The following is a 25,274-nucleotide window of genomic DNA, read 5'->3' as shown; positions in this document are numbered from 1 at the left end:
CGTCTTCACTCTTCAGTCTTCAAGTCTTCGGTCTGCAGTCTGCTCTACTCTGCTTCAGCGCTTCATTCTTCAACTTCCAGTCTTCTAGTCTTCAACGTGAACTCTTCAATCATCACCATCTCCATGGCTGATCTGCCGGATAAGTCATTTCAGCTCAGATTTCAGCTTCAACCTTCACATCTGTTGCCGTCTGCCGCCATCTACGAGCTGCCATATGCCACCGGTCGTAGCTGCCGTCTGCCAGCTTCAACCTCTGATGTTAGGAAAGGTTGTATCGTTTTTTTGTTATTCTATGCTGTGGGTTTGTGATTTGATTACGATTATTAATTGTGGGTTGTTATTTGGTTTTATGGAAAATATCCAACTATTGTAAGGAAAGTGGTAGAGATGAAGATTTTTCAGTAGAAGCTTTTCCATGGAAGAGACAAGACGAAGGATAGTGAAGATGGGTGGCGTTATTTTGAATGATTTGTGATTAATTATTAATTAATATTTTTTATTAATTAAATATTTTCATTAATTTTGCTAGTAGTTGTTGATTTGGAATTAATGGTCTTTTAAAGAATATATTTATTGATTTTGTTTAGTTATTATTTTAATAATACAAAAACTATGGGCAGTTTACTCATTGTAATGTCTGAACCAGTGCCAAATACTCAAATGTCAGGACGCATTAACAAACATTAACGCAGGGTAGAATGTTGATAGTTTCCAAAACCAGGGGTGCTGATTGTAGATATGCAGCTTCAACCAGTATACTGACGTCACTGGTCAGTCGGACCGGTCAAACCGTTCGAATCGAGAACCGGCCATTTGGCCGGGTCGGCTCCCGGTCCGGTTTTCAGAACATTGCCAAACACAAGATTACAATCTTGCCTTTCTGACCTTCCCGTTCTACCCTTGGATTAGGGTTTCTAGAGTCTTCCTTGATTGCAACGTTGCTTCCTTCATAAATACAAAGTTGTTGCGAAATAATAGGGTTAGAAAAGAATATAGGTTGTTATCAGGTTTCATTTGGGATGCTCTAATATGAGATTTTTTTTTTTGTTGTATAACATCCTTTTATAGTGAAATAGAAAGAGTTTTAGGAAAATACTTCCCTTGATGGTAATGAAGTTAGATATGGTATGAAATTAAGAGGGGGAAAAGAGTTGTAGAAGAATTTCAGGGAATAAGGGTCCCATTTTAAGCCAGCCACAAAATGACCAATTATGTGTATCCATTTGTTTAAAGGGGTATTTGTCTGAGTTTATGAAAATTAACTTATAAGCATTTGAAATTTTAAGCAATTATGTGTTTGGTTAAATTACTTATAAGGGACTGATAAGTAGTTGATGTGTTTAGTAAAATGTGGCTTATAAGTACATTTTATTATAAAATGACTAAAAAGGGTACTACATTAAACAATGGTATATTATGGAATTTTAAAATTAAACAAGGATAATGTAGTAATATACTTGGTCAAACTAACTTGTAAGCAAAAAAAAAAAAAAAAAAAAAAAAACCCTTAACTTATTTTTTTTGGCTTATAAGCTCAACTTATAAGCTAAAAAAAGTTATAAACAAATATGTCAGCTTAATTTTAGAACTTATAAACTAGTTTGATCAGCTTATAAGCTTAGACAAACACCCCCTAAATAAAGTCGTAAGAAATAGAGTTTGAGTGATATTTATGTAACCAACACTTGTCCGCCAACTTGACCAATGGCAATGTGACCTTATGATGAATGTTGAATGAAATTGAAGATTTGTTGCTCAATAAATCATATCTAAGAAAATTAATGATTAAAACAAAGAATCAATTAAAAAGCAAGTGCCGAAATATGCACATCAAATAAATGGTCCTTCTCGTAACCTAACCATTCCGAGAAAACTCCCCACCACCAAAAACACATAAAAATTAAAAAATTAAAAAGAGAAGATTTAAGATTTAGATCTCAAGAACAGTATAAATGAGCCAAATGGCCCAAATCTCTTCCCCTATAAAAGGAGTGTCCATCTCCATATCTCTCACAACTCGCTCTACTTTCTCCTTTTCCCCTTCATTACTCCGCTTCACTTCTCACACGGCTCGTTTCTCTTTCAGGTTATATCCTATTTCTTTATTGAAAAACTACATATAATTTCATTCATTTCTTATAATTTTGATTTTGTTGATAGATCTATAAGAGCAATGGCCTCCCATATTGTTGGGTACCCTCGTATGGGGCCAAAGAGAGAGTTGAAGTTTGCGTTAGAATCGTTCTGGGACGGCAAGAGCACCGCCGATGATTTGCACAAGGTTGCGGCTGATCTCAGATCGTCCATTTGGAAACAAATGGCGAATGTCGGAATTAAATTCATCCCCAGTAACACATTTTCATACTACGATCAAGTTTTGGATACCACTGCTATGTTGGGCGCTGTTCCTTCCAGATATAATTGGAATGGTGGTGAGATTGGTTTCGATGTCTATTTTTCAATGGCAAGGGGTAATGCTTCTGTTCCAGCTATGGAAATGACCAAGTGGTTTGATACCAACTAGTAAGTAGTGAAACTAATAATTTTTTTCCCCAAAATTTATTGTTTTCTGGGTAAATTTTTCATGTGTTTATGGTTGGTTTGTGTAGCCATTATATTGTGCCTGAATTGGGACCGGAAATCAAGTTTTCATATGCTTCTCACAAGGCTGTCACTGAATATCAGGAGGCCAAAGCCGTAAGCTTGCTTAGATACCATTGATATTGTATTATTACATGATTGAGAATTGAATAGTATAACATAGGTAATCTTTATCCACTCACCGAATACAAACTTTGTTTCCGATTCAATTAAAAAAAATCCTTTGGTTTATACTTTAACCACTTTATTTTTTTTTATCATTCTTTGCTCTGTCTGTTCTATAATCTACTGCCTTCCTTGTACAACCATGTTACTGCTTTTGACTTTCATTATTTATATTTAAAAATGGTTTACAAATAAACCCAATAAAAAAAAAAAAAATAGAAAAAAAGTTGAAAAGAGTTAATGTTTTTTAATGATCTAATTTTCTTGAAAAAAGTGTGATAAAAGATGAGTCCCAGTACTGTTACATAATTGTATACTAAAAAATGATCAAATACATATAAATTGAAAGTCCAATTATAGTTTTGTTAAATCAAAATGAAAGTTTTCGTTTCTGGGGTATGCATAAACTCAACTAAATGAAATATACAAGGGTTCATATTAATGGTTAATTGCTTGAAGCATGAGAATTAACAACAATACTTTTGAACTTGATGATATTGCTCTAATTGAATAACCTTTGTAAATTAAGTGTAATGATCAACTGTTGGATTGCATCACTTAGATTTTCATTCTGAGTGCTTTGACCTTTAATTAAGGGATTTTTCTTGACAGTATATATCAAATGATTAATGGTGTTTTGAGTTATATAAATATCTCTACTTAATATTCTATGCATTTCTTGATTCAATAAGTTTCTTTTTGTTTGCTTTTTCTGCTGCAGCTTGGAGTTGATACAGTTCCTGTCCTGGTAGGCCCTGTCTCATACTTGTTGCTGTCTAAACCGGCAAAGGGTGTGGAGAAATCATTTTCTCTTCTTTCCCTTATTAGCAAGATTCTTCCTGTCTACAAGTAAGTCATGTGAGAAAAATGTTTATCAGTGTTTAGATATGCTTGATTTGAGTCAGCATGGCCATTTTGCCTAGTAGGCATTTCTTTCTTTGATTGATCCATATGAATTATATTACCTGGCAGGGAGGTTGTGGCTGAGGTGAAGGCTGCTGGGGCTACCTGGATTCAGTTTGATGAGCCAACTCTTGTGATGGATCTTGATTCTCATCAATTAGAAGCATTTACTAATGCTTACTTTGAGCTGGAGTCATCTCTGTCTGGTTTGAATGTCTTAATTGAGACATACTTTGCTGATGTTACTCCTGAGGCATACAAAACTCTCAACTCGTTGAAGGGTGTCACTGGGTACGGGTTTGACCTGGTTCGTGGAACAAAGACACTTGAATTAGTAAAAGGTGGATTTCCTTTGGACAAATATCTCTTTGCTGGATTGGTTGATGGTAGGAACATTTGGGCTAATGATCTTGCTTCTTCCCTCACTACCCTGCAGACTCTTGAGGGCATTGTCGGAAAGGGTATTTTCTCTTGCACTCATTTACTATTGCAATTATGATTTATTTTTCCTTAATGGTTTTAATAATTCTAGCTATTTGGTTCTGCAGATAAGCTTGTAGTCTCAACATCCTGCTCACTACTCCACACAGCAGTTGATCTAGTGAATGAAACTAAGTTGGATGATGAGATCAAGTCCTGGCTGGCATTTGCAGCGCAGAAAATAGTTGAAGTAAATGCTCTGGCCATTTTGATAATATCCGCTACCACTGACCGGGGTTTTCGAAATCTGACAACTGGTGGGTGGAGATTTTTTTGTTAATTTTTAAACTTTTTTCTAGGGATGTTTAATTAATTAAATTTAAAAAATATATAATATTTCTTAAATAATTAAACAACAGTTATTTTAGGAATAGTGTTTGAAATAATAACCAAACGACCCCTTATTATTTCTTTTATTTAAGTTTCTTATTATCAATCTATAATTTACTAGTACAATTTTGGACCTTTAGTATAATGAACTAAAATCCATGACTTGGACCATGCATATTATGAGTTACTAGTACTATATTTAGAGTGGATCTATTGTACTATACAATGACTAAAGAAGCCTCACTTTTTAATTTTATAATGTAAATTTATCCATATAATAAACTATTAAAAATTGAGTTAATTACATAGACTCCTTGACGTTTCAGCCTTTTACGGATAATAGAAAAGATTATTAGGTTAACACATACACCCCACTCCTTTACCTTCCTTCAAATGCTAACTAAGGGGTAATTGTTGTTGTTGTTTTTTTTTTTTTTTAATGTTAGAGGGGGTAACTGTTGGTTTTTTATGTTAATGGAAGGAAGCTTAAGATAGACCTTATATGTTAAAATATCAAATCATATATTAAATATAAAAAATAATATAAAAATTTAGAAAGTTTTTTTTTTTTTTTTTTTTTTAATATACTTAAATTTAGTCTATTTTTTTAAAGATTTACTTTCTTTAAAAAAAAAAAAAAAAAAAAAAAAAAAAAAAAGAGTTTAGGCGTTAGAGATCTCCGAAACCACCATTCTTAGATCACAAAATTGAAGATCTTTTTTCTTTTAAAAAAATTATTATTGAATCTCAATTTAAAAAAACATATATTTTAAAAAGTATATTTTAATTTTTTTTTCAGTCTTTATATTTTTACTTTGCAAAATATTTTAATTTTCAGTTTTTTGCCTTTCTCTCAATTAGTTTAACCTCAAACTTAACGGTAGAAGGAGTAAGTAACAAATTATAGGGTAATTTGCCAATTTTTACTTTGAAGGAGGGTGTAATGGAAATAACCCTAAAGGAAGTTAAAGAAACGAGGCATTTGTGTTAACCTAAATATTTTTTCTATGCACATGCGAATGTTGAAACCTCATGGGAGGCTGTGTAATTAATTCTTAAAAAATTTCCAATTCTTTACAGCTACTTTTGACCCCCTATTATTATCTCATAAACCTTATTTTTTTGTATGCTATTCAAATTATCTCTTAGAATAAAAGGATAATTTAATGGAAGAAGAAGATTTGTAATAGGATATATTATTCTCATAAGCCCTTTTTTATTATTCTATTAAATTATTTTAGAACAAAATGATATTTTAATGGATGAAGAAAATTTGTAGTAAGATATATTAGGTTCAAATAATACAAAATTGGAAGTTTTTAATGGTTTTCATATGAATTTATTGTTTTTTTTTTATTCAAAGTATTGGTAGCTATTGTAATTATATATGCATTTATGGAATTTATAGCCTGCCATAAGAAAACAATCATTTTTTGTAAAATTAAAATCAACAAACGAAACTAAATAACATGATTTTTTAGCAAAATGATACCAACAGAACCCTTTCATGAATAGGTTTGTCATATTACAGATTTTTCAGTATTTATTAGTAAAAACTTCAGAAGTTTTTGGAATTTATTTAGTCGTGGATATGATTTTTGCTTGCGGATTCAAGAAGCCTATTGGAGGATTCAAGAAGCCCTTATAAATTGGGATAGAGTTATTGTTTGGATTCAAGCTCCGTTCTGATTTGAGCTTGGTTCATGGATTCAAGATTCAAATCATAGAGTATATCTAATGCTTATCTTAATTTTGTTGTGTTAACTCACCTAAAAACTATATATAGGTTGTATTATATAATTAATATATATTAACTTGAGAAAAGTTTCATTTGTATCAATAAACATATGTTTTTATTATTTAACAAACATGTGCTTTTTAATATTATTGATTTCAAATTTGCACCAAACCCCAAGGTTCTGAAACCCGGACCGGACCGGACGGTCGAACTGGTCGGAACGCCACCCGCTTGCATTTCCGGTTTAAAGAGAGCAAATAACCGGGATTTGCCATTAAACCGTTTCAAACCGTGGTTGGACCTCGTACTGTAGCAAACCGACGGTCCAACCGTTATTTAACAATTTTCGGTCCACACATTTCCGGTTTAACACATGAAATAAAAAAAAAATTTAAAAATTCAAAACAATCACATCGCACACATAAAGTCAAACTGTCAAACTTAACCCAACCTCAAATTTTTTAAAAAACACATTTTTAATTTGCTTTGGAGCTACAGATACACTGATATAGAGCCGTCTCCCTTCTTTAACTTTTCACTTTTTCATCTGGTTTGTCGTTTGCTAGGCCATTCACGATCTCCTCCACTCTCCAGTCTAGTCCTCCTCTTCGTGTCCTGCATTCGAGATCTCAGGAGTCAGATCTCCTTCAAGCTTTCAGCTAAGCTTCAGCGCCTCACGTCTTCACTCTTCATCTTCAAGTCTTCGGTCTGCAGTCTGCTCTACCTGCTTCAGCGCTTCATTCTCTCAACTTCCAGTCTTCTAGTCTTCAACGTGAACTCTCAATCATCCACATCTCCAGGCTGATCTGCCGGATAAGTCATTTCAGCTCAGATTTCAGCTTCAACCTTCACATCTGTTGCCGTCTGCCGCCATCTACTGTGCCATATGCCACCGGTCGTAGCTGCCGCTGCCAGCTTCAACCTCTGATTTTAGGAAAGGTTTGTATCGTTTTTTTTATTCTATGCTGTGGGTTTGTGATTTGATTACGTTATTAATTGTGTGTTATTTGGTTTTATGGAAAATATCCAACTATTGTAAGGAAAGTGGTAGAGATGAGATTTTTCAGTAAAGCTTTTCCATGGAAGAGCAAGACGAAGGATATGAAATGGTGGCGTTATTTTGAATGATTTGTGATTAATTATTAATTAATATTTTTTATTAATTAAATATTTTCATTAATTTTGCTAGTAGTTGTTGATTTGGAATTATGGTCTTTTAAAGAATATTTATGATTTTGTTTAGTTATTATTTTAATAATACAAAAACTATGGGCAGTTTACTCATTGTAATGTCTGAACCATTGCCAAATACTCAAATGTCAGACGCATTAACAAACATTAACGCGGGTAGAATGTTGATTTTTCCAAAACCAGGGGTGCTGATTGTAGATATCAGCTTCAACCAGTATACTGACGTCACTGGTCAGTCGGACCGGTCAAACTTCGAATCGAGAACCGCCATTTGGCCGGGTCGGCTCCCGGTCCGGTTTTCAGAACATTGCCAAACACAAGATTACAATCTTGCCTTTCTGACCTTCCCGTTCTACCCTTGGATTAGGGTTTCTAAGTCTTCCTTGATTGCAACGTTGCTCCTTCATAAATACAAGTTGTTGCGAAATAATAGGGTTAAAAAGAATATAGGTTGTTATCAGGTTTCATTTGGGATGCTCTAATTGAGATTTTTTTTTTTGTTGTATACACTCCTTTTATAGTGAAATAGAAAGAGTTTTAGGAAATACTTCCCTTGATGGTAATGAAGTATATTGGTATGAAATTAGAGGGGAAAAGAGTTGTAGAAGATTTTCAGGAATAAGGGTCCCATTTTAAGCCAGCCACAAAATGACCAATTATGTGTATCCATTTGTTTAAAGGGTATTTGTCTGAGTTTATGAAAATTAACTTATAACATTTGAAATTTTAGCAATTATGTGTTTGGTTAAATTACTTATAAGGACTGATAATTAGTTGATGTGTTTAGTAAAATGTGGCTTATATTACATTTTATTATAAAATGACTAAAAAGGGTACTACATTAAACAATGGTATATTATGGAATTTTAAAATTACAAGGATAATGTAGTAATATACTTGGTCAAACTAACTTGTAAGCAAAAAAAAAAAAAAAAAAAAAAAAAAAAAAACCCTTAACTTATTTTTTTTGGCTTATGCTCAACTTATAAGCTAAAAAAAGTTATAAACAAAATGTCGCTTATTTTAAACTATAAACTAGTTTGATCAGCTTATAAGCTTAGACAAACCCCCCCTAAATAAAGTCGTAAGAAATAGAGTTTGAGTGTATTTATGTAACCAACACTTGTCCGCCAACTTGACCAATGGCAATGTGACCTTATGATGAATGTTGAATGAAATTGAAGATTTGTTGCTCAATAAATCATATCTAAGAAAATTAATGATTAAAACAAAGAATCAATTAAAAGCAAGTGCCGAAATATGCACATCAATAAATGGTCCTTCTCCTAACCTAACCAAAAAACCAAAACAATCAATAGGCCGCCAATTTGGGGGATATGGGCTTCGAGGGTATCGGGGAGTGGGTGTTTTTGGCCTCGAGAGGACCGGGGAAGCCAATGCAAGCCCTACAAAGGCAATTGTGGCATATTCCATGAGGTTGGAGGGCTGCCCTGCAATAGCGTGCGCACAGCTATGCGTGGCCAGCCCTACAATATGCAGGGCAGCCCTTTAGCCCCCCTATTCCGCCACCTCCTGCCATCCCCAACCCTCCAACCTCCCACAAACAACCTCCCTACGGCCTCCCTTACCTTCCCCCATCCTCTGGAACCCAAACAAAGTCACTCCCCCGATGCCCGCCAATTGCTCGACAAGACTCCACAACCACCATAACAATAAAACCAACTACATATTCCCAAAATTTCTCATCAAATTCAAAACAACAAGTAAAAAATGTACCCTTTCTTCACCGGTGTCCTCCTCTTCAGAACCGCTTTCCGATTCTTCTCTTTATTCTTGTGTCGTCGTTGTCTCCTCTGCCTCTGGACCACTTCACTCATCGGATGATCCACCGAAGCGTCTTATTGGATAGCCTTTGAGCTGCCGTCACCGCCGAAGTCTAGGATTTGGAGTAGGGTTAGGTTTTCCTCCTCTTTGTGAATATCAGTCATAATTTTGTGTAAGGAAGCTTTAGGATCGAATATTTGCCAAAAATATGGCACTTTCTTCGCCAGAAATGGCAGAGAAATCAAAGGTGTTCGTTGGTCCTTTTTTGGGTATTTGGCTCAATTAAACGATTTTGAAGGGTGGGGATCGTTTTTAATTTTCAAAATTTAAACAAACTTCTGTTAATTATAATATTACTTACATATGTTTAAATCTTTTCAGTTTAACTCATTTTACATGTTTAATGAATCTTAAGTGTACCACGTCAGTTTTTCTAAATTAAAAAAAAATTATAAAATATTTTTACGGTCAGTTTTTAAAATACAAACTTGGGAGGTCTGACCATAAAATTAAATTTCTCAGAATGCTTGGGCTAGAATGGTTAACTTTAAATCGTGGGTTGTAGTGCCTACGAAAGAATAACTTGATTCAAAAAGGGACTAGGAAAGGTGTTTACTGGCACGTCGTTTCTGACGCTCGATGAAGTGATTTTTTCTCACAAAAGTCTTTTGTAGTTTAGTGCATAAATGAACTATTTACTATTCTAAAGAGGAGATGAATGTCTTTGTATTCTCAAGGATCAAGGGTCGAGAATACCAAGTTGTGAATCTCTTTCTCTCGGGTGACGTGTTCTTCCTTAATTTATACCCAAAATTTTTTGGTTGTGGGACATAAGTGATGGATCAAGGTAGAGGTAATTTTACCTAGAAGTGGACACGTGGTACGGTTCAGTTTTTTGGCTGAACTCAATCGTACCGTACAAAAAATTTGTAAAAAGAAACCATACCATAACATACCCTCTACGTTTAAAAATTGGTACGGTGTGAATCTGATTCAATTTTGCAGTTTTTATTGGGGGCTTTTTGATATTTGTAGGGGGCTTTTTGATATTTGTAGGGGTCTTTTGGACATTTAGGGGGTTTATGATATTTTTTGGGGGTATTCTGAAAAAAAATTAAAAGATAAACAGTTTGGTATATTTCTGTTAAAATAAACCAAGAACCGAAAACTGTACGGTTCTTAGAAAAAAATGAACGATTTTTTTTGGCTAAAAACTTTTATTGTACTATACCATAATGAATCGTACAATTTCACGGTTCAGTACGGTTTTACAGTTTTTCTGTCCACCCCTAATTTTACCTTTCCAATATATCAGACCAAACTCCTGTCCTCATGCATGATGAAAAAGCAATTGTTTATTAAAGTGTAAACGTATGTTTGTATATATGGAATTCATACATCTTATTGTAGAAATGAATATCATCTTAAGGATTTATAAATGCTTGGATAATCAAATCTTGGCTAAGTATTTGATGAATAAGTTCATTTAATAAAGATTATATGGAATAGAATAAAACGGTAATTTCACCTAACTCCGATTATTAGTATTCTATAAGGATACACATGTAGATCTATTGCCAAATGGACAACAGTGGATCCGTTTGGTTTGTTTTTTTGGATAGGATTTTGAAAATAATGTTGGATAGTTGAATATGGTGATTATTATGAGGTAAAATTTAAAAATTAACTAAAAAATCTCCCAGGTTTGCTAATTTAACTAAACACCCCAGTGTATAATTTTTTTTGTAAAATGACAAAAACACCCCCATCCACCCATAGTGCCAAATTTCGGTCACCATCGTCGGAATCTGACGTTACGACGCAGACCGGTCGGATCTGGCATTTTCCGACCAGATCAACCACGGATATGGCCGGAAAGGCCAGATCTGGCCGTCAACGGCCGCAAAAGACCATATCTGCTCGTCAGGGACGGCCAAAGATATGGCCGTTGTTGTCGGTCAACAACGGCCAGATCGACGAATTATCAGCCAGTTTCGGTCGTTTGTAGGCCGTTGTGATAGATTTCGGCTACCACTGACTGTAGTTGCCGAAATCTGGCAACTATGGGTGGATGGGAGTATTTTTGTTAATTTTTAAACTTTTTTCTAGGGGTGTTTAATTAAATTAATAAACATAAGGGGTCTAAAAAATTAAAAAAAATATAATAATATTTCCTAAATAATTAAACAAATAGTTATTTTGGGAATAGTATTTGAAATAATAAACCAAACGACCCTTATTATTTCTTTTATATAAATTTCTTATTATCAATCATATAATTTACTAGTACAATTTTGGACCTTTAGACTTTAGTATAATGAACTAAAATCCATGTCTTGGACCATGCATATTATGAGTTAACTAGTACTATATTTAGAGTGGATCTATTGGTATTATACTAATGGACTAAAGAAGCCTCACTTTTTAATAAATTTTATAATGATAAATTTATCCATATAATAAACTATTAAAAATTGAGTTAATTACATAAACCTCCTTGACGTTTCAACCTTTTACAGATGAATAGAAAAGATTATTAGGTTAACACATACACGCCTCTCCTTTAACTTCCTTCAAAAATGGCTAACTAAGGGGGTAATTGTTGTTGTTGTTTTTTTTTTTTTTTTTTTTTTAATGTTTAAGGGGGTAACTGTTGTTTTTTTATATGTAATGGAAGAAGCTTAAGATAGACCTTATATGTTAAAATATCAAATCATATATTAAATATAAAATAATATAAAAATTTAGAAAGTTTTTTTTTTTTTTTTTTTTTTTAATATACTTAAGATTTAGTCTTATTTTTTAAAGAATTTCTTTCTTTAAAAAAAAAAAAAAAAAAAAAAAAAAAAAAGAGGTTTAGGCGATTAGAGATCTCCGAAACCACCATTCTTAGATCATCAAAATTGAAGATCTTTTTTCTTTTAAAAAAAAATTATTATTGATCTCAATTTAAAAACATATATTTTAAAAGTATATTTTTTTTTTTTCAGTCTTTTATTTTTACTTTGCAAAATATTTTAATTTTCAGTTTTTTGCCTTTCTCTCAATTAGTTTAACCTCAAAACTTAACGGTAGAAGGAGTAAGTAACAAATATAAGGGGTAATTTGCAAATTTTTACGTTGAAGGAGGTGTAATGGAAATAACCCTAAAGGAAGTTAAAGAAACAGGCATTTGTGTTAACCTAAATATTTTTTCTATGCACATGCGAATGTTGAAACCTCATGGGAGGACTGTGTAATTAATTCTTAAAAAATTTCCAATTCTTTACAGCTACTTTTGACACCCTATTATTATCTCATAACCTTATTTTTTTGTATGCTATTCAAATTATTCTTAGAATAAAAGGATATTTAATGGAAGAAGAAGATTTGTAATAGGATATATTATTATCTCATAAGCCCTTTTTTATTATTCTTTAAATTATTTTAGAACAAAATATATTTTAATGGATGAGAAAATTGTAGTAAGATATATAGTTACAAATACAAATTGGAAGGTTTTAATGGTTTTACATATGAATTTATTGTTTTTTTTTAATTCAAAGTATGGGTAGCTATTGAATATATATATAATGCATTTATGGAATTTATAGGCTGCCATAAGAAAACAATCATTTTTTGTAAAATTAAAATCAAAACGAAACTATAATAACATGATTTTTTTAGCAAAATGATACCAACAGAACCCTTTCATGAATAGGTTTGTCATATTACAGATTTTTCAGTAGTTTATTAGTAAAAACTTCAGAAGTTTTTTTGGAATTTATTTAGTCGTGGATATGATATTTTGCTTGCGGATTCAGAAGCCTATTGGGATTTCAAGAACCCTTATAATTGGGATAGAGTTATTGTTTGGATTCAAGCTCCGTTCATGATTTGAGCTTGGTTCATGGATTCAAATTCAAATCATAGAGTATATCTAATGCTTATCTTAATTTTGTGTGTTAACTCACCTAAAACAACTATATAAGGTGTATTATATATATATATATATATATTAACTTGAAGAAAAGTTTCATTTGTATCATCATATGTTTTTATTATTTACAAACATGTGCTTTTTAATAATATATTTCAAAATTTGCACCAAACACAAAGGTTCTGAAACCCGGCCCGGACCGGACGGTCGAACTGGTCGGAACGCCACCCGCTTGCATTTCCGGTTTAAAGAGGCAAATACACGGATTTGCCATTAAACCGTTTCAAACCGTGGTTGGACCGTCGTACTGTAGCAAACCGACGGTCCAACCGTTATTTAACAAATTTTCGGTCCACACATTTCCGGTTTACACATGAAATAAAAAAAAATTTAAAAATTCAAAACATCACATGCGCACACATAAAAAGTCAAACTGTCAAACTTAACCAAACCCTCAAATTTTTATTAAAAAACACATTTTTAATTTGCTTTTGAGCTACAGATACACTGATATAGAGCCGTCTCCCTTCTTTAACTTTTCACTTTTTCATCTGGTTTGTCGTTTGCTATTGCCATTCACGATCTCCTCCACTCTCCAGTCTAGTCCTCCTCTTCGTGTCCTGCATTCGAGATCTCAGGAGTCAGATCTCCTTCAAGCTTTCAGCTAAGCTTCAGCGCCTCACGTCTTCACTCTTCAGTCTTCAGTCTTCGGTCTGCAGTCTGCTCTACTCTGCTTCACGCTTCATTCTTCAACTTCCAGTCTTCTAGTCTTCAACGTGAACTCTTCAATCATCACCATCTCCATGGCTACTGTCCGATAAGTCATTTCAGCTCAGATTTCACGTTCAACCTTCACATCTGTTGCCGTCGCCGCCATCTACGAGCTGCCATATGCCACCGGTCGTAGCTGCCGTCTGCCAGCTTCAACCTCTGATGTTAGGAAAGGTTGTATCGTTTTTTTGTTATTCTATGCTGTGGGTTTGTGATTTGATTACGATTATTAATTGTGTGTTGTTATTTGGTTTTATGAAATATCCAACTATTGTAAGGAAAGTGGTAGAGAGGAAGATTTTTCAGTAGAAGCTTTCCATGGAAGAGACAAGACGAAGGATAGTGAAGATGGGTGGCGTTATTTTGAATGATTTGTGATTAATTATTAATTAATATTTTTTATTAATTAAAATTTTCATTAATTTTTGCTAGTATTTGTTGATTTGGAATTAATGGTCTTTTAAAGATATATTTATTTATTTTTTTAGTTATTATTTTAATAAACAAAAACTATGGGCAGTTTACTCATTGTAATGTCTGAACAGTGCCAAATACTCAAATGTCAGGACGCATTAACAAACATTAACGCAGGGTAAATGTTGATAGTTTCCAAACCAGGGGTGCTGTTGTAGATATGCAGCTTCAACCAGTATACTGACGTCACGGTCAGTCGGACCGTCAAACCGTTCGAATCGAGAACCGGCCATTTGGCCGGTCGGCTCCCGGTCCGGTTTTCAGACATTGCCAAACACAAGATTACAATCTTGCCTTTCTGACCTTCCCGTTCTACCCTTGGATTAGGGTTTCTAGAGTCTTCCTTGATTGCAACGTTGCTTCCTTCATAAATACAAAGTTGTTGCGAAATATAGGGTTAGAAAAGAATATAGGTTGTTATCAGGTTTCATTTGGGATGCTCTAATATGAGATTTTTTTTTTTGTTGTATAACATCCTTTTATAGTGAAATAGAAAGAGTTTTAGGAAAATACTTCCCTTGATGGTAATGAAGTTGATATGGTATGAAATTAAGAGGGGAAAAGAGTTGTAGAAGAATTTCAGGGAATAAGGTGTCCCATTTTAAGCCAGCCACAAAATGACCATTATGTGTATCCATTTGTTTAAGGGGTATTTGTCTGAGTTTATGAAAATAACTTATAAGCATTGAAATTTTAAGCAATTATGTGTTTGGTTAAATTACTTAAAAGGACTGATAGTAGTTGTGTGTTTAGTAAATGTGGCTATAAGTACATTTTTTTATAAAATGACTAAAAAGGGTACTACATTAACAATGGTATATTATGAATTTTAAAATTAAACAGGATAATGTAGTATATACTTGGTCAAACTAACTTGTAAGCAAAAAAAAAAAAAAAAAAAAAAAAAAAAAACTCTTAACTTATTTTTTTTGGCTTTAGCTCCTTATCAAAAAAGTTATAAACAAATATGTCAGCTTAATTTTAGAACTATAAACTAGTTTGATCACTTATAGCTTAGACAAACACCCCCTAAATAAGTCGTGAAATAGTGTTAGTGATATTATGTAACCAACACTTGTCCGCCAACTTGACCAATGGCAATGTGACCTTATGATGAGTTGAATGAAATTGAAGATTTGTCTCAATAAATCTATCTAAGAAAATTAATGAAAAACAAAGAATCAATTAAAAAGCAAGTGCCGAAATATGCACATCAAATAATGGTCCTTCTCCTAACCTAACCATTCCGAGAAAACCCCCACCACCGAAAAATAAAAATTAAAAGAGCATATTAAAGATTTAGATCTCGAGAAGAGTATAAATGAGCCAATTCTCTTCCCCTATAAAAGAGTGTCCATCTCCATATCTCTCACAACTCGCTCTACTTTCTCCTTTTCCCCTTCATTACTCCGCTTCACTTCTCACACGGCTCGTTTCTCTTTCAGGTTATATCCTATTTCTTTATTGAAAAACTACATATAATGTCATTCATTTCTTATAATTTTGATTTTGTTGATAGATCTATAAGAGCAATGGCCTCCCATATTGTTGGGTACCCTCGTATGGGCCAAAGAGAGAGTTGAAGTTTGCATTAGAATCGTTCTGGGACGGCAGAGACACCGCCGTGATTTGCAGAAGTTGCGGCTGATCTCAGATCGTCCGTCTGGAAACAAATGGCGAAGTCGGAATTAAATTCATCCCCAGTAACACATTTTCATACTACGATCAAGTGTTGGATACCACTGCTATGTTGGGCGCTGTTCCTTCCAGATATAATTGGAATGGTGGTGAGATTGGTTTCGATGTCTATTTTTCAATGGCAGGGGGTAATGCTTCTGTTCCAGCTATGAAATGACCAAGTGGTTTGATACCACCTAGTAAGTAGTGAAACTAATAATTTTTTTCCCCAAAATTTATTGTTTTCTGGGTAATTTTTCATGTGTTTATGGTTGGTTTCTGTAGCCTTATATTGTGCCTGAATGGGACCGGAAATCAAGTTTTCATATGCTTCTCACAAGGCTGTCACGAATATAAGGAGGCCAAAGCCGTAAGCTTGCTTAGATCTATTGATATTGTATTATTACATGATTGAGGATTGATAGTATAACATAGTAATCTTTATCCACTCACCGAATACAAACTTTGTTGCCGATTCAATTAAAAATTCCTTTAGTTTTATACTTTAAACCACTTTATTTTTTTTATCATTCTTTGCTCTGTCTGTTCTATAATCTACTGCCTTCCGTGTACAACCATCTTACTGCTTTTGACTTTCATTATTTATATTTAAAAATGGTTTACAAATAAACCCAATTAAAAAAAAAAAAATAGAAAAAAAGTTGAAAAGAGTTATGTTTTTTAATGATCTAATTTTCTTGAAAAAAGTGGTGATAAAGATGAGTCCCAGTACTGTTACATAATTGTATACTAAAAAATGATCAAATACTATAAATTGAAAGTCCAATTATAGTTTTGTTAAATCAAAATGAATTTTTCGTTCTGGGGTATGCATAAACTCAACTAAATGAAATATACAAGGGTTCATATTAATGGTTAATTGCTTGAAGCTGAGAATTAACAACAATACTTTTGAACTTGATGATATTGCCTAATTGAATAACCTTTGTAAATTAGTCTAATGATCAACTGTTGGATTGCATCACTTGATTTTCATTCTGAGTGCTATGACCTTTAATTAAGGGATTTTTCTTGCAGTATATCAAATGATTAATGGTGTTTTGAGTTTATAAATATCTCTACTTAATATCTATGCATTTCTTGATTCAATAAGTTTCTTTTTGTTTGCTTTTTCTGCTGCAGCTTGGAGTTGATACAGTTCCTTGTCCTGGTAGGCCCTGTCTCATACTTGTGGCTGTCTAAACCGGCAAAGGTGTGGAGAAATCATTTTCTCTTCTTTCCCTTATTAGCAAGATTCTTCCTGTCTACAAGTAAGTCATGTGAGAAAAATGTTTATCAGTGTTTAGATATGCTTGATTTGAGTCAGCATGGCCATTTTGCCTAGTAGGCATTTCTTTCTTTGATTGATCCATATGAATTATTTACCTGGCAGGGAGTTGTGGCTGAGGTGAAGGCTGCTGGGGCTACCTGGATTCAGTTTGATGAGCCAACTCTTGTGATGGATTTCTTGATTCTCATCAATTAGAAGCATTTACTAATGCTTACTCTGAGCTGGAGTCATCTCTGTCTGGTTTGAATGTCTTAATTGAGACATACTTTGCTGATGTTACTCCTGAGGCATACAAAACTCTCAACTCGTTGAAGGGTGTCACTGGGTACGGGTTTGACCTGGTTCGTGGACAAAGACACTTGAATTAGTAAAGGTGGATTTCCTTTGGACAATATCTCTTTGCTGGATTGGTTATGGTAGGAACTTTGGGCTAATGATCTTGCTTCTTCCCTCACTACCCTGCAGACTCTTGAGGGCATTGTCGGAAAGGGTATTTTCTCTTGCACTCATTTACTATTGCAATTATGATTTATTTTTCCTTAATGGTTTTAATATTCTAGCTATTTGGTTCTGCAGATAAGCTTGTAGTCTCAACATCCTGCTCACTCTCCACACAGCATTTGATCTAGTGATGAAACTAAGTTGATGATGGAATCAAGTCCGGCTGGCATTTGCAGCGCAGAAAAGTTGAAGTAAATGCTCTGGCCAAGGCATTGTCTGGGCACAAGGAGGAGTACTGCATTCTGCCACAAGGATTTTTCTCTCTCTTTTTTTTTTTTTTTTTTTTTTTTTTTTTTTTTTAAATATGTGCTTTTATTATTTAAATGGTTGAAATAGTCTATAACATATACAGAATGTTGTTCGTAAGTTTACTGCTATACATTTTGCCCATCAAAGGCTTGAGAGATAATTTTGTAGCAATCAAACTCTTTGAATGAGTCAAAAGTATGATTTTGGGTCAATGTTTTATATATGTTGAGATATACGAAGTAGAAGTTTTGAGGGTTTCAAGAAAATGAAGCTGATTCTTTGTTGTCTTATCTTCTCTTAACAAAAGAAACCAAGCCATTATACATTTTTCTATTCATTGCCTGATATGTTTTTCATTGTGCATGTTTTACATACTTTGAGAGGTAGAGTTTGATGTCATTCTCTCATGTGAATATGATATTCCCCCAACACTAAAACATAATTTTCATCTCTAGGTTACTTTTTATAAATTCTTTTTAAATATTTTCTTCGTGAATGCATGCACACAACATCAGCCATTTTTGTTAGCACTGTGAAAGCCTAATTAGTTATGGATGGTGGAATTCTTGACTCTGTAACTGAATGACTCATTCCTCTTCAGGTGTGTCCAAGAAGTTAACTTTTGCTATCTGTTGGCTTGAGTTCTCTGTATCCCTAGAATTTATTGTTAATTCCTTTAGATTCAGAGAGTGGAGGGGTAGCATACTGTTGCTGTGAAGTTTTAGTTTTATTCTTATTTTTATATTTTTGTTGTATGAATCCTTCTAAGTGCTTCATTGCATCTTTTTCTTTCTCCAGGCCTACTTCTCTTCTAACGCTGCAGCTCAAGCTTCTAGAAAATCGTCCCCAAGGGTGACAAATGAGACTGTCCAAAAGGCTGTAAGTGATTACGAAACTATTTTTTCTTTCACATTTCTAAATTTTCTTGGACTTGTGCTTACTTGTTCTTTCTTGTTTAGGCTGATGGTTTGAAGGGTTCTGACCACCGCCGAGCCACTAATGTAATTGCCAGGCTGGGTGCTCAGCAGAAGAAGTTTGGCCTTCCGATGCTTCCTACCACCACTATTGGTTCTTTCCCACAGACTATGGATCTTAGAAGAGTGCGTCGCGAGTACAAGGCTAAGAAGTGAGATTTATTGCTCTTCATGTTGTGTTTTGTCTAACTCTTTCACAATTCCTGTTTGTTTATTATGTAACTTGTTGTGGTTTATTTCCAGAATCTCTGAGGATGACTATATCAAGTCTATCAAGGAGGAAATTAACAAAGTTGTCAAGCTCCAGGAAGAGCTTGACATTGATGTTCTGGTTCATGGAGAACCAGAGGTGAGTTAAATTTTTAAGTAGAACAACTTAATATGTCCACTGGAGCTGTACTTGCTGCAGAAATAAGATATCAAATTCTTCTTCTCCGTCTGTCTGTCTGTCTGTCTCTTTTTTCACTTGTATATCTTGGCCATGCAGAGGAATGACATGGTTGAGTACTTTGGTGAGCAACTATCTGGCTTTGCCTTTACTTTGAATGGCTGGGTTCAATCTTATGGCTCGCGTTGTGTTAAACCTCCTATTATCTATGGTGACGTAAGCCGCCCAAAGGCCATGACTGTACCCTGGTCTTCAATGGCCCAGAGTATGACCAAGCGGCCAATGAAGGGAATGCTTACTGGCCCGGTCACCATTTTGAACTGGTCCTTTGTCAGAAATGACCAGCCCAGGTGAGAAAAGTAACCCAACTACTGTTACAACACTCAGTTTCTAGTATTTTTCAAATGGCTCATTAACTTTGTTATGTGTTTCCTCTTTCTAGATTTGAGACCTGCTATCAAATTGCTTTGGCAATCAAGGATGAGGTTGAGGATCTTGAGAAAGCTGGTATTACTGTCATCCAAATTGATGAGGCTGCTTTAAGAGAGGGTTTGCCTCTCAGGAAGTCTGAGCAAGAATTTTATCTAAAATGGGCTGTGCACTCCTTCAGGATTACTAACTGTGGTGTACAAGACACTACCCAGGTTCATCTTTAATTCTTTAGCTGCTTAATGTTACTTGTCTTATGTCTGTGCTTGATTACCCGAATGGTTTTTTCTATATTGCTTGTATACTCATGGAATATTCAGGTCATGTTGACAAAGGTGATAACAGACATTTTCCATCTTGAAAATTACAGAATTTATTAGTGAAAATTTATGTGCAACATTCTGCTTGAGCACAGGATAAACGTGTTATTTATTTTTTTAGTTTTTCAAAACACAGCATGCTGTTTTGGAGCTGTATTTGTGGAGGTGCACATTTGTTTATGTATTCATCATGAGTGAGTAAATAAGTATCATCTTAACCATATTATTGTTAATTTTGACAGATCCACACCCACATGTGCTATTCACACTTCAATGATATCATCCACTCAATTATAGACATGGATGCTGATGTAATAACTATTGAGAACTCCAGATCAGATGAAAAGCTTCTCTCTGTCTTCCGTGAGGGAGTGAAGTATGGTGCTGGAATTGGTCCTGGTGTGTATGATATTCACTCGCCGAGGATCCCTTCCTCAGAAGAAATTGCTGAACGCATAAACAAAATGCTTGCAGTCCTTGAGAGTAACATCCTCTGGGTAAACCCCGACTGTGGTCTTAAGACTCGCAAGTATTCTGAAGTCAAGCCTGCGCTTAGCAACATGGTTGCTGCTGCCAAGCTTCTTCGTACCCAGCTGGCAAGTGCCAAGTGAGTTGAAAAGGTGGCATAAAAGTATATCTTTATATATAGAGACGGGAGTTCATCTGCGAGAAAGACTGAATAATGTGCCGGCTTCTTTTTGAGTTAATTTTTCTATTTTTAGTAGATGATGTTTATGTTTATCTACTTGTATCTGGACCATTATTACCTCGATTTTCTTGTTTATGAAGCTATTTTGTCTTTACCATATTTGCATGGTTATACTGTGTTGAATGAATACCTGGAAATTCAGGAATGGAAATAACATATTGAGGCTGGACTGTGCAGTTCGTGTTGGTACCACTTTACTTTTCTGATCTGGGGCAGAGGCTTAAAAGACTACCTAGGGATGTAAAATCCCCGGCCCAGGGCAGGGCTTGCCAAGGCTAGGCCCAGGATATTATAAAGCCCAGGTCCGGACTGGGTGCCGTCAATGATTTTTGTGTTAAATCATTAGACTTTTGTCATAGTATAGGCATTTAACAGGGAAGGTTTTTGATGAAATTATTATAGATGACAAAATGGTCCTCTCACTAGTTATTATGGAGTTTCTTCGTGAGCATCCTTCAAACATCTTGCGTGTCACGAACTGATTTGTGTCAAATCACTTACCATTGGAAGACTGAAATGGTCGTTGCATTGCATGTTTCCTTTATTGAACACAAAATTTCGCCCTCAATCACCAATTGTGATGGGAGTACAGCACCCGGCATGCATGAATTTGAAGTTATTCACAAAATCAAAATGCTTCAAGAACTCTCATAATTAATATCAAAAAAGAAGAAGAAAATGTACAAGACGAAGCTGCAAGAGCTGTGCCATGAGAAGCGTTGGCGCTTGCCGAGCTACTCCTCCATGAAAGACGGACCTGACCACAATCCTCGCTTCAAGTCCTCTGTTTCCGTTAATGGCCTCTCCTTTCACTCTTCTGTTTCTTCCAAATCCTATAAACACTCACAAAACGATGCCGCCATGCTCGCTTATCTCCACTTCACTACTTCTCCAGGTAAGACTAATAATGCACTTCAATGAACGACGTCGTGAATTTTTTTTATTTATATTTAGTTCACGTTACAAATTATGATGTAGAATTGTACTCTCCATATTTCTCTAATTACACTGATTAACAGTATTTTAAATATCAAAATTTCTCTGGTTTTGTATTTTTTCTTCCATTCAATTAAGTACATACACTATAAATTACAATTTTTCTCAATATCAGGTGTTCAACCCAGTGTTGGAGAACCAGAAATCGGAGAGACATTTAAGGGTCCTGAGATCTATTTGCAAGTTTCACCCGACAAAAACGGTGTGGAATTTTATGATCATGTATTTCTTTTACAAAATTTTATTTTGTAAAATGCTAGTACTGTAAAAGAAATATTTTTAATCTTCCTCATGACTTGTCATGGCTCATTTAGTTCTTGGATTTGTTTTTCATTTGGAAAACTGATAAGAACCAAATTTTAGAGGTATCTTTAATTTATGATGGACTAGCATATTGCAGAAGTTTATTTGCACAGAAGATTGGATGGTAGTAGCACTATCTATCATTAATTGTTATCAGAAAGAGATAGGGCAGCTCAGCTATACGACACTTTTTAAGCGTAAGCTATTGTTTCTATCGTATATTTATCAAAATCATAGGAAAAAAACTTTTCTATGTCCAAGTCCAATAACATACTGTTTCTTGTTTTTGACATCCATCTTAGAGCAGAATAGATTAGACAATATAACTTTCTAAATACTTCAAGTGGTGGAGTCAGCTTACACCATGCTTCTTGCTTCCATGTGAAGGACACATTTTTTTTTTTAATTTTTTGTTGCACCATGTTTGATTTCCTGTAATTTGCCCATCTCTTTCTGCATTTTCTCAGATATCTCACCTCTGTAAGATATCTTACAAGTTGATTTGTCGTTATAGATGTGCAATGCCAATACAAATCTCGGCTGCAAAATTATGCTCGATGCAAAATTCTTGAGTCACCAGTGTATTATAATATAACGGAGGGCCCTGCCCATGCCCCTCGCTTTAAGGCTACAGTTACAGTTGATGGACACACTTTTGAGAGCCTTGAGTTCTTCACAAATCTAAAGCAAGCAGAACATGCAGCTGCAAAAGTAGCTTTAACGTCATTGTCATTTGATGGATTTCAAGAGGTGAGTGCCAAAACTGAATCCNAGACTGTTTCTTGTTTTTGACATCCATCTTAGAGCAGAATAGATTAGACAATATAACTTTCTAAATACTTCAAGTGGTGGAGTCAGCTTACACCATGCTTCTTGCTTCCATGTGAAGGACACATTTTTTTTTTTAATTTTTTGTTGCACCATGTTTGATTTCCTGTAATTTGCCCATCTCTTTCTGCATTTTCTCAGATATCTCACCTCTGTAAGATATCTTACAAGTTGATTTGTCGTTATAGATGTGCAATGCCAATACAAATATCGGCTGCAAAATTATGCTCGATGCAAAATTCTTGAGTCACCAGTGTATTATAGTATAACAGAGGGCCCTGCCCATGCCCCTCGCTTTAAGGCTACAGTTACAGTTGACGGACACACTTTTGAGAGTCTTGAGTTCTTCACAAATCTAAAGCAAGCAGAACATGCAGCTGCAAAAGTAGCTTTAACGTCATTGTCATTTGATGGATTTCAAGAGGTGAGTGCCAAAACTGAATCCTCCATTTTAGTATTAACAATATGATGGGCACAAAGATGATCAGTACTTAATATAAGTTTTGTGTAATTGTGTGAGGTGTTAGGTGCTGATGACTTATAATATAGATTGTATTCTAATTTCCAGGAAGACTATGGCTTTTACAAGAATCTCTTACAGGAGTTTTGCCAGAGAGAAGATCTTTCCATGCCAGAGTATAAGACAAAAAAATCTGGCGCACCTCACATGCCTACATTTTTTTGCACCGTGGAAGTAGAAGGTGAGGTTTTTTATGGGAAGGCAGGGAAATCCAAGAAAGTGGCAGAGATCAAAGCAGCAAAAGTTGCTTATACGGCTTTAATAGAGAGTATGTTACTCTTTTTCTACTGTACATCTTGCCAATGGTGTTTTCGAACTTACAACTTCAATCCTTTCATATCTCTCTGTGGTTCTCTTTTTTGTTCTTTTTATTATTATTTGGTGCTTATCTTGTTCAATTATCTAATTGCCTGCTTGGAATTTTCTTTTTATCTTCCTCTGGATGCAATTTCTGAGCTACAATACTCCTGAGCTTTACCAGATTTTACCGTCAAGCCTTCATTAGTCTCTCAGTTCATTTAGTTGAATCTTTCATCTGCGGATCTGCCCATTAGCATCAGTTTCATTGATCTATTTTCTGTTTCCTGATTAGTTCCAAGTTTTCAATCATCATTAATTTCCGAAATTCATTTGTGCTATTTATCCATCATTAATTTCCAAATTTTTCATCTTATCAGTGTGAGTAAACCAAAACCCTTTGTAATTGACAATTTCACTTTTCAAATGATCAATTCTTTTTGTTATTTGACAATTTGCTTTTCTGTTTTATTTTATATATGCTGCCAAAAATGTGTTTCCACTTAGCTGCAACATATAAATGCATCTCTTTGTTGCTCTCTCAATTGTTTCTGCTTCATTGGATAAATAAACAACAGAATAGCAGAATGTTCAAGTTGGTTCTTAAATTTTAGTTTTAGTTCAGGTGGACAGAGTCAGAGAAATGGGTTATCTTCTCCTACCATTGAGGTGGATAGAGCTTCGAAATCTACTTGTATCTCAGACTTGGCAGTCACTGTTGACTCTGAAAACCTCCAAGAAAAAAGCAGTGTCTCATCATCTTTGGTCGCTAAATATGCTTATAATAGTGAAGGTAACCTGTACTTCCAATTCCTATTTCTTTAGATTAACCATATGTTAAAAACATGAAACATTTTCAGGTTGCATAAGCCACAATTATACTGATTGTTTCTTCAACTGTAGATGACAAAATGGCTATCACACAATTAGTCGAAGAAGTACATTCAACTGAAAGGAAAAGCAGCTCTGATGAATCTATTCCCTGTATGGATGACACGCTGTCTAGCTTTCATATGCCCACCTCACCCGAAGGATGCTCATTTCCTTCTCCTCCGATGACGATGACACAATTACCTGATGTGTCTTCTCTCTCAATTTCAAACTCTAGCGTCGGAACACCTGCAGAAACCAGAAGCTACTTGCTTTGCAACAGGGTGAGGGTTTATACATGCATCCCTGAGATTATATTCCCCAGTGGCATCACACTGCTGCCAATTAGTAACAATCAGTGGGTGGCTGTGAGTTTGGAGTTCCCAAATGAAACCAATTAGAAAATGCATCTTTCTGGTAACTACGTTTATCGCCTATCGATATCTTAATACTACTAATAAATGTTCTTCTACATTGAAATTAACTTAAAGACTTGTTATAGGTTTTATAAGCTGAGACTAGAAGACTTATTAAATAATTGTTGTTATTGCCATACTTTTAAATT

At 34.6% G+C, this 25,274-nt stretch overlaps 3 protein-coding genes across 3 annotated transcripts; all 3 read left to right on the top strand.

The window, feature by feature from the left end:
* The first annotated feature begins 1,946 nt into the window (after positions 1 to 1,946).
* On the top strand, positions 1,947 to 18,716 carry LOC116132200 (5-methyltetrahydropteroyltriglutamate--homocysteine methyltransferase-like). The gene is made up of 8 exons (XM_031417862.1): positions 1,947 to 2,086; positions 2,161 to 2,523; positions 2,610 to 2,697; positions 3,488 to 3,615; positions 3,739 to 4,130; positions 4,218 to 4,355; positions 18,034 to 18,070; positions 18,677 to 18,716. Exons 1-8 carry the CDS (start codon positions 1,953 to 1,955, stop codon positions 18,714 to 18,716), a joined length of 1,320 nt encoding a protein of 439 aa, XP_031273722.1. The 5' UTR covers positions 1,947 to 1,952.
* Positions 18,717 to 18,833: 117 nt separating this feature from the next.
* LOC116132186 (5-methyltetrahydropteroyltriglutamate--homocysteine methyltransferase 1-like) lies at positions 18,834 to 21,071 on the top strand. The gene is made up of 6 exons (XM_031417845.1): positions 18,834 to 18,954; positions 19,035 to 19,201; positions 19,293 to 19,398; positions 19,537 to 19,787; positions 19,880 to 20,081; positions 20,429 to 21,071. The coding sequence occupies exons 2-6, from the start codon at positions 19,122 to 19,124 to the stop codon at positions 20,795 to 20,797; spliced, it is 1,008 nt and encodes a 335-aa protein (XP_031273705.1). The 5' UTR covers positions 18,834 to 18,954; positions 19,035 to 19,121; the 3' UTR covers positions 20,798 to 21,071.
* A 439-nt stretch (positions 21,072 to 21,510) lies between these two features.
* LOC116132199 (double-stranded RNA-binding protein 1-like) lies at positions 21,511 to 25,222 on the top strand. Its single transcript, XM_031417861.1, has 7 exons — positions 21,511 to 21,790; positions 22,007 to 22,093; positions 22,709 to 22,978; positions 23,211 to 23,446; positions 23,591 to 23,810; positions 24,465 to 24,632; positions 24,743 to 25,222. Exons 1-7 carry the CDS (start codon positions 21,574 to 21,576, stop codon positions 25,108 to 25,110), a joined length of 1,566 nt encoding a protein of 521 aa, XP_031273721.1. The 5' UTR covers positions 21,511 to 21,573; the 3' UTR covers positions 25,111 to 25,222.
* Positions 25,223 to 25,274: the final 52 nt, after the last annotated feature.

This window comes from Pistacia vera, unplaced genomic scaffold (genome assembly GCF_008641045.1).
Source record: "Pistacia vera cultivar Batoury unplaced genomic scaffold, PisVer_v2 Contig25, whole genome shotgun sequence".
Taxonomy (NCBI): Eukaryota; Viridiplantae; Streptophyta; class Magnoliopsida; order Sapindales; family Anacardiaceae; genus Pistacia; species Pistacia vera.
Note: the sequence above shows the minus strand (reverse complement) of the source record. Positions and strands in the feature narration are given on the sequence as shown.